The 15,399-nt window shown below is 32.8% G+C and overlaps 1 protein-coding gene across 1 annotated transcript; it reads left to right on the top strand.

The window, feature by feature from the left end:
* Nucleotides 1–274: 274 nt before the first annotated feature.
* Nucleotides 275–4,588, top strand: LOC123302309. The gene is made up of 3 exons (XM_044885184.1): nucleotides 275–395; nucleotides 3,445–4,286; nucleotides 4,454–4,588. Exons 1-3 carry the CDS (start codon nucleotides 275–277, stop codon nucleotides 4,586–4,588), a joined length of 1,098 nt encoding a protein of 365 aa, XP_044741119.1.
* Nucleotides 4,589–15,399: the final 10,811 nt, after the last annotated feature.

The following is a 15,399-nucleotide window of genomic DNA, read 5'->3' on the forward strand; positions in this document are numbered from 1 at the left end:
TTAGTCAAAATGAAGTGTTTGCACAAGAAACTTTCACCTGAAAAGGTCAATCATCTAGAAAGTTTTTGTGATTCAACGTCCAAACTTGCACCTGTTACAAAGATAGGCGCCTGGAAGCTTTTCTTCGAAAACTATAAACTACTGAGCGGACTTCGAGGCTCGCCTCTGTATGAGAACGATCTCAAAAACGTAGAGATATTTGTCGACATCAAAAATTGTTTTAAGTGTGTTTCCTCTGTCTTATGAAACAATTTTACAAACAATTCAATTTTCTATGCAGGTTGATCCTGGCGTTGCGGGTACCGATGAAGCCCGAACTATTTTATTTTTAGCTGTTAGAAAACCAAATGCTCTCCCTTATACATCAGATGCACATCAAAATATGCCATTACCAAGTGAGTTGCCCTGGATATTTTCATGAAAGATATTTTTTGGTAAAAACGGTATTTAATGGTATCTGATATATTTATTTATAATTTCAGGTTTGTGTTTGGAAGAATGCCTATCTTCCCTCGGTATCCCTGCTCCCTCCACTTGAAGACTGCGGCTGGGCGTTGATGGCGATCAACTTGTGCGTGAACTCGACGCTAGATTCCATACCTAAGTGTTGTCCAGCAGTTGTTATTTATCACTGTAAAAGCCTGTATAATAAAACGTCAAGTGTAGGAAAGCAAATGTGCCGTATGAAAAATTCTTTACTCCCTAAAAACGCACCTGTCTCAATTCTGGAGAGACACACCAGCAATTTTTCTGTAAGCTCCTACTAGCTTTCGTTTTTGTTTCACCAAATATTGTCTCAAGTTAAGTTCAAATGTTGTTTTCGAATAAATTTTTGAAATCTGACACTTATGATGATAATATTAATATCTCCCAAAAAAACAATTTAGAAGATATTTCCGGGCATTAGATAATTTTGATATTAAGAAAGACTATGTAAGGCTTAATTCCTATAATATAAATTAAATTTTTCTCAAAAGTCCACAGGTTTTATCTTTATATCTTATTTAATAAATATTTTAATCAATCATTCTCGAAATTTGCCTGATTCATGGAAAGTTAGCTGCATTGTAACTACATTTAATAATGATATCAAGTCTGATGAAATGAATAATAAGCCAGTTATTATTCAAGCCAGTTATTTCAATATAATCTGACAACCCTAAATTTTTTTGAAAAATGAATCTTTGATAGTTTTTTCTTACAGTTAGCAAGCTTCCCCAGCAGCAAGGCTTTGTTCACGGTCGATCCAATTTAACTAACCATTCAGTTTATGAAAGTTTCCTATTGAAGAATTTTAGCTTGGGTAATCAAGTGGATGTGACGATGACTGATTTTTCTAAAGCACTTGACTTTATGAATACCTCGGCTCTGATAAGTAAATTCATTGCTTTTGGTGATCATGGTACTTTTGGTGATCATGGCTAAAATGCTACTTAACTTTAAATCCATATGTCAAGATTAATAAGTTCAAATATTTTGGTATTTAGGTACTCTCGAGTGTCTCGCATGGGTCACATTTGGGATCCTCTTATTAACAATTTTTATAAATTTTTAAACAGGCATATAATATTTGCAATCTCCTCTACGCTGACGAGCTAACGATATTAAGCCCCGTCAATTTTCCTAACGATTGCAGCACTCTTCAAAAAATGTCAATTCCTTATCTGACTGGCATCACACTTATAAAATATCTTTTAACGTCTCTAAATGTCGAAATGATCGCCTTTTATTAACAATATAAACACCCCATTTGAATCCTTACTCTTACTCTTTAAATAACACATGTAAATAACTGATCTCGCGTCATTTTTGTTAATCTCTATCAATTTCATCCCACATTCGTTATGTAGTTCAAGAATCATACCATCAATATGTAAACCAGAAATGATCATGGAGCCGTTTATGTTAAATAACAAAAGAGAGAGAGTAAAACAAATCTGTAAATAAATGATAAAAACATAAATATAAAATATAAATATAAAAATAAAATATAAATATAAAATATAAATATAAAATATAAATATAAAATATAAATATAAAATATAAATATAAAATATAAATATAAAATATAAATATAAAATATAAATATAAAATATAAATATAAAATATAAATATAAAATATAAATATAAAATATAAATATAAAATATAAATATAAAATATAAATATAAAATATAAATATAAAATATAAATATAAAATATAAATATAAAATATAAATATAAAATATAAATATAAAATATAAATTAAAATATAAATATAAAATATAAATATAAAATATAAATATAAAATATAAATATAAAATATAAATATAAAATATAAATATAAAATATAAATATAAAATATAAATATAAAATATAAATATAAAATATAAATATAAAATATAAATATAAAATATAAATATAAAATATAAATATAAAATATAAATATGAAATATAAATATAAAATATAAATATAAAATATAAATATAAAATATAAATATAAAATATAAATATAAAATATAAATATAAAATATAAATATAAAATATAAATATAAAATATAAATATAAAATATAAATATAAAATATAAATATAAAATATAAATATAAAATCCCAGCACTGGGGGGTGCTGCACTTTGCTGTAGTACTCAACAGAGGAGAAGCCAACTCCTACTGGGCGGGTTCCTGGGTGGCGGATAGGGGAATGCTCATCGGTCTGCACTACTCCACCGATGGGTAAGGAGCTTGCTCCTCCCGGACCAAATTCTTTTGTGCGCGTATCTGGCTGGCTGTTTCGGCGTGCGCACTGGTCGTGCCGGATCCCGGTGCCGTGTTGGCTTTGCGGTACCGTGGCGAAGGTTATTGTGCAATCTAAGGGTCGGAACCTGTGTTGCTCCGAGCGGGTATACGGCGCGTCCGTGTATTCCGGCGTCGTTCCTGGTAACCCCAGGTGGGTGTTGGTCCCCTGAGTACAGGGGTGGAAGCTGGCGATGCCTACGGGATCGTTTGTCTTCCTGGGTGTACCCGTTACCAACAGTACCCGGCTCGCTCCCTCACACACGATGAGTCGATTATCTGATAATGGAACTAAATCCTCAACAGAAGCCAATAGAGAGCAAAAACGGGGAGGACATGTCACCGTCCGAAATTAGGGACCCGAGCAGCGTCTCGGTTAACACTGAACCGCACGGAAGTGGAGTGGTAGCTATGAGCAGCGATAAACCGCAAGCTCAGGTAGGCAGTCAAGCCACCCAGGAGGGAGCCGCCTCCAAAAAAATGAACGCTGCTAGCAGACAGCAGCGAAAGAGAGAGAGGAAACGTCATATCAGACAGTTAAGAAACAAAGAACTTTTGTCAGTTGAGAGAGCAGAGCTGGCACTGCCGAAGTTCATTGTCATTTCAAGGAAGGAGGGTGACTTTTCAAAAGTAAGCCCTTTCCTCATTGACAAGCTTCTTGCGCAACTTATAGGCAGCAAATTTGAAGTTAAGAAAATCAACGAGGGCCTATTAGTTGAATGTACGGTATCACGGCAAACTGAATATCTTCTAAAAATGACCCAATTGGGCGAATTTGAGGTAGATATCAAACCTCACGGCACACTCAACTCATCCAAGGGTGTGATAGTGTGCCGAGATCTGCTCAACAGCACAATTGAAGAAATTAGAGAAGGTCTTAAATTACAGGGTGTGTTGGATGTTCGTCGCATGACTACCAAACGCGACGGCAAGGTTATGGAAACAGCCACCTACCTTCTTACCTTTAACACCCCGAACCTACCAAAAACATTTAAGGCAGCCATACATCGCCTAGAGGTTCGGCCCTATATCCCGGCCCCAATGCGATGTTTTAAATGCCAAAGATTTGGCCACACCGCTTCCCGTTGTACTAAGGAAGAAATATGTGTGTGTGGAAAAGCAGTGCATGATGGTACTGATTGTCCTCAACCGGTCAGCTGCATAAATTGCGGCGGACCGCACAACGCAAGATCTCGCAACTGCCCAGTATATAAACAGGAATTAACCATACAAGAGCTGAAAACCATTAATAAGCTAAGTTATATTGAAGCACGGAAGCAATATCTCTCTTCGCTTCCAAGGACACAATCAGGAGCCACCTACGCAAGTGTTAGCGCACCACCGGCTGCTCCTCCAAAAGATTTGGCTCAACAACTTGCCCCTATGATCTTCCAAATCATGGAAAAGATGATTCATGAAAAATTAAAGAACATAGTACCATCGATGGTACCAGCGTTGCCGCAGGGGCAAGCAAAAATCCCTGCAACTCCACCGACACCGGCTGGTGGACATTCTGTCCTGCCAAGCGGCGTCAAGAAACCTTCCCCTGCAGACATCGGATCTGCAGAGAAGTCACTTCCGGGCTCCTCCATAGAAAGGGCCCACCAAAGAGAGACCGTTGCCACTCAGGTCTCACCAAGACCCCGCCTACGTCGGTCGGTATCAACCGACAACATTTCTAGGGCACCAAGAGTGATGTGGATAAAGATGAAGATGACTCGAATATATCACCCGCCGAGTCAGAACCACAAAGAAAGAGAGGCAGAAACATCAAAAAGGATGGTAGAGGTTGGCCGGAGGGAAAGAAACGAAGCTAATAACATGTAGCTTCGTTCTTCGCACGTTTTACCCACTACAATAAACATGTCAAGCAACATCATCCAATTTAATTGCAGAGGATGTGTCAACAATTTCGCAGGATTGAAAATGTTATTGGTTAAATACTCTCCTTTTTGCGTATACTTACAGGAAACTCACTTTCGCCCCAAAGAGGCGTTTACTCTCCGTGGGTACATTACCCATCGTCTGGATCAACAACCAGATATCCGACGAAGAGGGGGAGTTGGTTTGTTTATAGAGGAGAGCGTTTCCTTTGAAGCTCTGCAGCTGCAAACCACTCTTCAAGCAGTTGCCGTGAGATTCCGAACACCTATGGAACTCACGGTCTGCAATATTTACCTCGCTCCCAACCTAGATTGGCGGGTGGAGGACCTCTTGTCCTTAACAAGACAATTGCCACCCCCATACATAATTGTTGGAGACGTGAACGCCCACAACCACATATTGTCACCCAAGGGAAGACTCTTTGAGGAGTACATGAATCAGGCGGATAATGTCCTCCTCAATACTGGGGAGATGACTCATTTTAATGCCTCTAATGGCACTTTTTCTGCCATCGATATCTCGGTATGCTCGCCTGTGCTCGCACTACGCTTGTCATGGGAAACTGATCGGGACCTTCATGGAAGTGATCATTTCCCCATAAAAATAAATTTTGATATTCCTAAGGTCGAAGCGTCATCGCAAGAACGCTGGTGCACTGATCGGGCCAACTGGACTCAGTACCAGTGACTAGTTAGGTTGCCCGACTCGTCTGCGTTTAACAGCATAGACGCGGAGATCGAAGGAATAAATAGTTCAATATCATCAGCGGCACGGTTGAGTGTTCCGAGAACTAAAGGTGCGATTAAGCGTGCACGAATCTCTTGGTGGGATCAGGAAATCGCCACCCTTGTGTCGAACAAGAAAAGGGCACTTGGTCGAGTGAAGCGTCAGCCAAGCAATGCCAATATTATCGAGTTTAAAAAAGCTCAGGCATTAGCACGCAGAGCAATTTTGAATGCTAAAAGGCGATCATGGGAAAACTATGTCTCCTCCATTACCTCTGAAACACCTTCTTCGGAGGTCTGGGGAAAGGTACGGGCCATATCCGGTCGACCATCAACACCAGGGCCGAAATATCTGGCCGATAACAATGGTATTGTAGTAGCGGAAGAGGGTGGCATTGCAGATCTCCTTGCGGATCAATTTGAGAGTGTCAGTAAGACCTCAAATTATGATCCAGCCTTTGTCCGTATCAAAGCGGAGAAGGAGAGCTTTCCCTTGGACTTTTCTACCGAGAGGGTATTGGACTATAATCAGGATTTCACCATCGAGGAATTTCAAGAAGCACTCGATTCGTCAAGTGACACATTGCCCGGACCGGATGATGTCCCGTATGTCATGATTCGAAATCTTCCGGTTGAGCTGAAAGCAAAACTGGTGGATCTGTTCAACAGAATATGGCGCGGTGGTACTTTCCCGGATTCTTGGCGAAATGTTACAGTCATTCCTCTGTGGAAAGAGGGTAAGGATCCCTCATGTGCTGCGAGTTATCGTCCAATATCCCTCACTAGCAGTGTTGGAAAACTTCTAGAGAAAATGGTGAACAACCGCCTGGTCTGGTATTTAGAGACCCACCATCTTATCTCTAGACATCAGAGTGGGTTTCGGAAGGGCCATTCCGCCATTGACAAACTAGCCGTCCTCGAGGATGCTGTATTGGACAGTTTTATGTTAAGAGAGCATATGGTCGCCGTATTTTTTGACATCGAAAAGGCATATGACATGACCTGGAGATATGGTATCCTCGAGAGACTTTCGCTCTGGGGACTGCTGGGCACCTTGCCCACTTTCCTAACAGCTTTTCTAACCCCTCGAAGATGCAGGGTGCGGGTTGGATCAACACTCTCGAGGTCGTACACTACGGAAAACGGAATACCTCAAGGCTCAACCCTAAGTGTGACTCTCTTCTGTTGTATTATCAACCAAATCACCGCCACTATAAGTCCCCGTGTGGGGCGCTGCCTGTATGTTGATGATGTTACTATTTTCTATAGTGGAAGTAGTATGGATCTTATACAGGAGCGTCTGCAACGTGCCGTAAATAAGGTAGTGCAGAATGCGGCCAGAATCGGTCTCAAGATATCAACACCGAAAACCACATGTATGCACTTCTGTCGCAAGAGGCTGGAGCATGACGACCCTCAGCTCTTCGTTGGCCCCTCAAGAATACGTGTGGTGGACAGTGTTCGATATCTTGGTTTAATCTTGGATCGGAAACTATCTTGGAAACCCCATGTGAACTATTTACTAGGATCCTGTAAAAGAGCCGTTAATATTCTTCGCTGTTTGTCGAGCACCAAGTGGGGAGCGAACAGAGATGTCCTGCTAAGAGTCTACCAGTCCTTAGTACTGAGTAAGCTGGACTATGGATGTATGGTGTATTCATCTGCTTCGCAATCCACTCTACTACCACTCGACCGGATCCATAATCTTGGTGTGCGATTGGCCACAGGTGCATTCCGTACGAGTCCTATTCAGAGCGTTTTATGCGATTCGGGTTTGCCACCACTTTCAATCAGGCGAAAACAATTTACCTTGAACTATTGTTCAGGTATCTGGGCCAAGCCTTGGCACCCGAATTACAGGATCATCTTCGAAAAGCCTGAAAGGAATCTGAACATTTACAGGTCTAGACCATCATCAAATAGACCGATGGCTGTTCGTGTCTTTGAAATCAGTGCTCAAATAAATTATGTATTTCCAAGAGTTCTGTGCATTTCACACAATGAAATCGCACCTTGGACTACAGTCTCACCTGTGCGACGTTTAGACCTAGTCGCACTGAAAAAGGGAGAGACAAGTGACGAACGTTTTAAAGCCGAATTCTACTCGATATTGAGTGAGTATCCGAACTCTCAGCGGATATATACGGATGGATCTAAGACGGAGACTGGGGTAGGAAGTGCTTTCCTGACCTTGGGTCAGACATACTCCTGGTCGATGCCAAAGTTCTGTAGTGTATATACCGCTGAATTGTACGCTATCTGGCAGGCACTTAGGTTTGCCGATCTCCAAGAAGGACACGATTTCGTTATCTGCTCTGATTCACTCTCGGCGTTTAGAGCATTGAGTGACCGTTGGTCCATGGATCCACTAGTTCAACTGGTCCTCAATGCAAATCACTACCTTAAGCAGAATCAGAAGCACATAGTGTTCATTTGGACGCCTGGTCACGTTGGCATCCTGGGCAATGAAATTGTCGATAACGCCGCACGACAAGCCGCAGTAGTAGCTACTGCACACGATGTGTGTGTAAGGGACACCGATATAAAATCCCACGTGAAGCTTTTGCTTCATAGCAAGTGGCAAGATATTTGGAACGGGCTCAATGCGAAGTTATTCACCATTAAGCCCTCAGTGACAAAGTGGAGTAATCCACTGAATCTGAGACGTATCGTAGACGTCGCCATCACGAGACTTCGCATTGGGCACACGTCGCTTACATCAGCATTTCTACTAACAGGAGAGCAGCAACCTGAATGTGCCACATGCGGGCGGCCCCTTACTGTTAGACATATTTTGATTACGTGCCCTCAATATCAAGCCATGCGCCAACAATGCGATCTGCGAGGAGGCTTAAGTCAAATCCTGGGTAACAGCGCCACCATGCTGCCCAGGCTGGTACAATTTTTAGAGCAATCAGGACTTTTGCGAAAACTGTGATAGTGTATAATCTCCTGTTTATTCCTTTTTAATTTTCTTTTTTTGTTTTTTTTATGTATTTTTTATTATCTCTATTTTAAAACTTGTATATTTATACTTACCTGTGATAATACATACTGGCTTGTTAATGCAGTGTTCTTTTAATAATTTTACTTTTGAGTTCTGTTAGGATGTGTTGTATGAATTTAAATGTCCTGTAAATGTTATAAGTGTAACTGTTCTGTTTAGTTGACGTGGGCTGCTAATGATCTCAGTTATCGATGCGGCCCTAAAACCTACAAAAAAAAAAACAAAAATAAAATATAAATATAAAATATAAATATAAAATATAAATATAAAATATAAATATAAAATATAAAATATAAAATATAAAATATAAAATATAAATATAAAATATAAATATAAAATATAAATATAAAATATAAATATAAAATATAAATATAAAATATAAATATAAAATATAAATATAAAATATAAATATAAAATATAAATATAAAATATAAATATAAAATATAAATATAAAATATAAATATAAAATATAAATATAAAATATAAATATAAAATATAAATATAAAATATAAATATAAAATATAAATATAAAATATAAATATAAAATATAAATATAAAATATAAATATAAAATATAAATATAAAATATAAATATAAAATATAAATATAAAATATAAATATAAAATATAAATATAAAATATAAATATAAAATATAAATATAAAATATAAATATAAAATATAAATATAAAATATAAATGATGATGATGTGTCATGTCTGTTTACAGACGTTGACGGATATGCTCTTCCATAATTTTCGGTCGTATGCCGAATGTACGATATTGGCTGTTGTTAAGTTAAGTGGTAGGTTTTCTAGGAAGCTTCTTCTTCTTCTCCCTCTCCCCCTACGTCCTTCCACTTTTCCCAACAGTGCTATTGCTTCCAGCTCGTTTTTTCTGATGATGTGTCCCAGAAATTCCAGTTGTCTTTTATATATTTTTGTTTTCAGCATTTTCTTTTGACCTATTCTTTCCCATACTTTTTCATTACTAACCTAATCATTCCATTTAATTTTAAAAATTCTACGCCAAATCCAAGTTTCAAACGATTCTAATAACCGCATTGCGCATTGGTTAATGTTCCAACCTTCGCATCCATATAACAATACTGACCATACACATGTTTCTATTAACTTTTGTTTTATATTTGTAGTAATGTTTTTGTTACTTATCAAATTTTTAAGTTTATTAAAAGAAGTTTTAGCCATAGCCACCCGTCTTTTAATTTCGTGGATGCACTTTCCATCGTTAGTAATTAAGGTCCCAAGATACACGTATTTATCAACTGTTTTAAGTTTTTCACTATTAATTATTATATTAATTGGTTCGTTTAGTTGTTTTTGCTTTTGATTTGTCACTACCATTATAGCTGTTTTGGGTTAATGTCCATTCCTAACCTTTTGCTACTTCCATACACTTCATTCAATAGATTTTGTAGTTTTTGTTCACTGTCTGCTATTAGTATTGTGTCATCCGCGTATCTTATATTACACACATTAAAACCCGCAATTTTGATCCCTTCCATATCTTTTAGCCGTTGGAAAATTTTTTCAGTGTATAGGTTAAACAGAATTGGTGGTAGGATGCACCCTTGTCGTACCCCCCGTTTGATAGAAGCCTCTTCGGTTTGTGTTTTATTGATATTAACCACTGCTTTTTGTTGCCAATACATATTACTTATAAGGTTAAGATCTTTATTGTCAATATTACATTCTTTAAGCACTTCTATTAGTTGTTCATGTTTTATTCTATCGAATGCCTTACTAAAATCTACAAAACATAGATACACTTTTTTTTGCACTTCTACACTTCTTTCGATTATTCTTTTAATTGTAAATAGGGCGTTTCGTGTTCCTACTCCTTTTTTAAAACCTACTTGTTCAGGGGATATATATGAAGCTACCTTATTTTTTATTCTTTCCAATATAACCCTTGTTAATATTTTCATAAAATTATTTATTATACTTATTGTTCGATGTTTTTCACATTCTGTGGCGTTCGGTGTTTTTGGTATGGCAATAATGGTAGATTTTAGGAAATCTTCAGGCAAGTATCCCTTCTCATATATGTCGTTGAGTAATTCTGTGTACTTTTCGAGTATAGTATCGTCGTAGATTTTAAGCATTTCAGCAGTTATTCCGTCTGTGCCTGGCATTTTGTCGTTCTTGAGTTTCTCGATAGCTGCTTTGACTTCTTCTTTGAGAATAGGTGGGCCTGTTTCATTTTGCAGTATTGGTTTTTCTCCTCTCATATCGTCTTTATATAAATCTTCAATATACTTTTTCCATCTGTTTACGATATCTCTCGTCTCCATTAATAATCTCCCGTTCTCATCTTTAATAACTCCTGTCGATATCGCTTTCTTTTTGGTCCCGCATATTGAATTCAAAATTTTAAATTGGGCACTTGGGTCGTAATTTATATTTTGGCTGAGCTCGTCACAGGTTTTATTAAGCCAATTTTCCTTTTCTATGTGACACTTTTTTTTAATCAGTTTATTCAATTCTTTATATCGCTGTTGGTTGATATTTTTGCACACTCTTCGTTGATTCATCAGTTCTAGGATTTCTTGAGTTATCCAATCTTTCTTTCCTGGCCTCATCGTATTTGCTAACTCTTCACGCACTATTTGTTCATGATTTTTTATCAACGAATTTTTTATTTTGTTCCATTTTATATTTATATTTTATATTTATATTTTATATTTATATTTTATATTTATATTTTTTTTTTGTTTTTGTTTTATGGAACAAAAAAATATAAATATAAAATATAAATATAAAATATAAATATAAAATATAAATATAAAATATAAATATAAAATATAAATATAAAATATAAATATAAAATATAAAATATAAATATAAAATATAAATATAAAATATAAATATAAAATATAAATATAAAATATAAATATAAAATATAAATATAAAATATAAATATAAAATATAAATATAAAATATAAATATAAAATATAAATATAAAATATAAATATAAAATATAAATATAAAATATAAATATAAAATATAAATATAAAATATAAATATAAAAATATAAATATAAAATATAAATATAAAATATAAATATAAAATATAAATATAAAATATAAATATAAAATATAAATATAAAATATAAATATAAAATATAAATATAAAATATAAATATAAAATATAAATATAAAATATAAATATAAAATATAAATATAAAATATAAATATAAAATATAAATATAAAATATAAATATAAAATATAAATATAAAATATAAATATAAAATATAAATATAAAATATAAATATAAAATATAAATATAAATATAAAATATAAAATATAAATATAAAATATAAATATAAAATATAAATATAAAATATAAAATATAAATATAAAATATAAATATAAAATATAAATATAAATATAAATTAAAATATAAATATAAAATATAAATATAAAATATAAATATAAAATATAAATATAAAATATAAATATAAAATATAAATATAAAATATAAATATAAAATATAAATATAAAATATAAATATAAAATATAAATATAAAATATAAATATAAAATATAAATATAAAATATAAATATAAAATATAAATATAAAATATAAATATAAAATATAAATATAAAATATAAATATAAAATATAAATATAAAATATAAATATAAAATATAAATATAAAATATAAATATAAAATATAAATATAAAATATAAATATAAAAATATAAATATAAAATATAAATATAAAATATAAATATAAAATATAAATATAAAATATAAATATAAAATATAAATATAAAATATAAATATAAAATATAAATATAAAATATAAATATAAAATATAAATATAAAATATAAATATAAAATATAATATAAATATAAAATATAATATAAAATATAAATATAAAATATAAAATATAAATATAAAATATAAATATAAAATATAAATATAAAATATAAATATAAAATATAAATATAAAATATAAATATAAAATATAAAATATAAAATATAAATATCAAATTTAAATATAAAATATAAATACAGAAATTATTTTTTCGTATATAGCGAAAACAAAATGAAAAATCTTGTGTATGCATATATGCAAAATAATTACAATTATACGTCACCAATAGGATTTTGTAATGTAAACGTTGTGTATCAAGGTAGTTATAACTCGCACATGATATTTCAACTAATTAAGTTATAGAGAGTATGATCCACTGAGTAAATGATCTATCTGTTAGACCCGCAGTAGAATAAATAATGAAAAAAATATGATACCAATTTGTTTTTGAATATAACAAACAAAAATTCTCAAACAGATACAACTGTTCAATTTTTTAAGAAACGTCATTTAATTTTTTTGTGATCCCAAACCTACAAAATAAGAGCTAATTGTACGTCAAGATCAAATGACCGTTTTCAATATATTTAACGTCTGTAACTTTTAATTTTCGTCTTTTTTATTTAACGTCTGTAGTTTTTGGTATGCCTATCATAAGTTTAAAATGTGATTAGAAGAATATTAGGAGTCTCCAATTGCTCTTCGCATTGGTAATATCCAATTCCAATGATTGTGCATCACCAAACCAACGCGTCATTTACGTCTTCCGTTGAATAGAGACAAATTAATAAGAAAAACCGTACGACACATGTCACATTTAAAATATAAATTGCTTTTTAAACCCACTTCATGCTTAAAAACCATTTTTACTGAAGTATATTTTATCGGATGCAAAACTACATTTTCACGGAAATGCCTCCACAGTTCGATATTCGATTTTAATAAGTCCGCGATGTAAATAATTATTAAACTGAAAATTTATAGTGTTTTCATCTGACCAATAGAATAAAAGAAACTTAAAGTTTGAATCCAACCATAGTTTACAAGCATAGTTGTAAACGTTTCACAATGTTATTGTCAGTTTGCATTATTTATTACGAGTTAAAATGCAAGGAACAATGATAGACAAGCAGTGCTATATTATAACATTATCTTTGTTTACTGTGTATTATATCTGCATTAATAATATTTAAAAACAAGTGAAAACAAACAATTGACTGAGTTAATTGTTGAAATACCATGCATAGACAGTGTTGATTACTCTATCACATTACAGATACATACATGTCACACATACGTAACTGATATCCCCATATAATACAAATTATAAAATTTACGCCTAATTTGCGCCCTCCCGGGTAAAAAGTGATGTTTACGAAAAAATGTTTCAAACAAAATTTTTTGATAAGGAAGATTTTTTACATTTATAAATTTAACATATCTCTAACGGTTTACAAGATGGGTCCTACGGACTTGACCATAGGTCAAGACCCAATTGACGTATGTTGCTAATTGACAGACTTGACCTCAATTTTTACGTCCTGAGTACGCTGTAAAAATTTCAGCTTGAAATCTTTTTTCGTTTTTGAGTTATCGTGTTGGCATACAGACGGACAGACGGGCGGGCGGAGAGACGGACTGACGGACAGACAACCGAAAATGAACTAATTAGGTGATTTTATAAACACCTATACCAAGATTTTGTTCATAGCATTAATATTTTTAAGCGTTACAAACTTGGGACTAAACTTAGTATACCTTGCATATTACATATATGCATGGTATAAAAATGTATGTAACAAATTTTTTTTATCATTTAAGAGGGGCGATTCTCTTATGTATAAGATTGTATTATACTTGGAAGGAGAAATTGAAGAACGATAGAGAATATTGTTTTTCTTTTCTACTTCGTTTTTCAAGCACTTCACCTAAATGAGAGCAAATTTTCCAAATTTTATTTTTATTTAATTTGTTCTGAAGGAGCTTTATTAATTTAAAATACATATTTTATCCTCCAAAAGCTTTAGTCAAATCAAAAAATTAAAATATATCTGTATTGCAATAAAGCTTACAGAGTTTGGCATACATAAAATAAAAAATATAAAATGCTGTGTACAAAAATTAAAAATAATTGCAAAAACTAGTGCTTTTAAATTAATATCTTTATAGATAATTTATAGTTGGTAGATTCTACCTACAATACATATAAAGTAGCAAATATCGTTCATTTTATTTTCATTAAGGTCACTATATCAGTTGCGTCGTAGGATCATCATTATTCACTCTAGCATATCGTCGAATATTTGACGTAAATGTGAAAAATTTTTGTTGAAATTGTTTTCTACGAATATTTTTGACAAGAATTTGATGCAGTTTGGAAAAAGGCTGCTTTATTTCATAGCATAGCTGGCGGCCTAAAATCAGGTGATATGTTTGAGGTTAGAAATTTTAGGATAGTCAACTCATTCAATATTGACGGAGATTAGATCGTCGACTTCAATACAAAAATTTAAAATCAACGAGTCATGTCTCGAAAGAATGTTGCTTGTGAGTTAGTTGGTGCAATCAACGACCGTACAATTTTTGACTAACTTTATGTAGTCTTATCGCAGTTTGTGAAACCTCTTTCCGTTCCGCCCTCACACTATTATTATTTCGATTGGGCATGTTTTACACATGCTTTTATTTATACAATAATAATTTTTAAATCTATTGTATTGTTTTATTTTTACTCCTTATCTGTTAAAATTTGGGTGCTTAATCCAATCCGTTGATTTACGAATTTTTGTTTAAATTCGAATCCCATGAATGAAAGTTGAGTTCCATGGTCTGAGCACCTTGGATACACTCATTTTTAAAACCAAAAACAACAATTATAAAAAAAAATTTCCTCGAAACTTCAATCAGATGCAGCAAAAAGATAATTTATGTAACAAAAAGGGGTATTGATGTTTTAAAAAAAAGGAATAATGAGCTATTGAATATAGAATGTAAACCAACAGAATGTCGTGCGAACTGATGTTAAAAGTGTGGGTCTTTTCAATCGGAAAGTTGAAAACAACCATTGATCTAGCCTTCCATCGATCTAGCCTTGCGTCTGAAAGGCTCCTGACGTTTAGAAAGAATCTAGGTACTATTGATTAAGAATAAAAATAATATTAAACATGAATTCTT

This window comes from Chrysoperla carnea, chromosome X, assembly GCF_905475395.1.
Source record: "Chrysoperla carnea chromosome X, inChrCarn1.1, whole genome shotgun sequence".
Lineage (NCBI taxonomy): Eukaryota > Metazoa > Arthropoda > Insecta > Neuroptera > Chrysopidae > Chrysoperla > Chrysoperla carnea.

Bases quoted from the DNA above. Each gene is read 5' to 3' on its own strand.
- LOC123302309 (XM_044885184.1), top strand. From the start codon at position 275: ATGCAGGTTGATCCTGGCGTTGCGGGTACCGATGAAGCCCGAACTATT. The intron at 396-3,444 runs GTGAGTTGCCCT...CGCAACTTATAG, and splicing joins TCAAAATATGCCATTACCAA to GCAGCAAATTTGAAGTTAAG. The intron at 4,287-4,453 runs GTCCTGCCAAGC...CAACATTTCTAG, and splicing joins CACCGGCTGGTGGACATTCT to GGCACCAAGAGTGATGTGGA.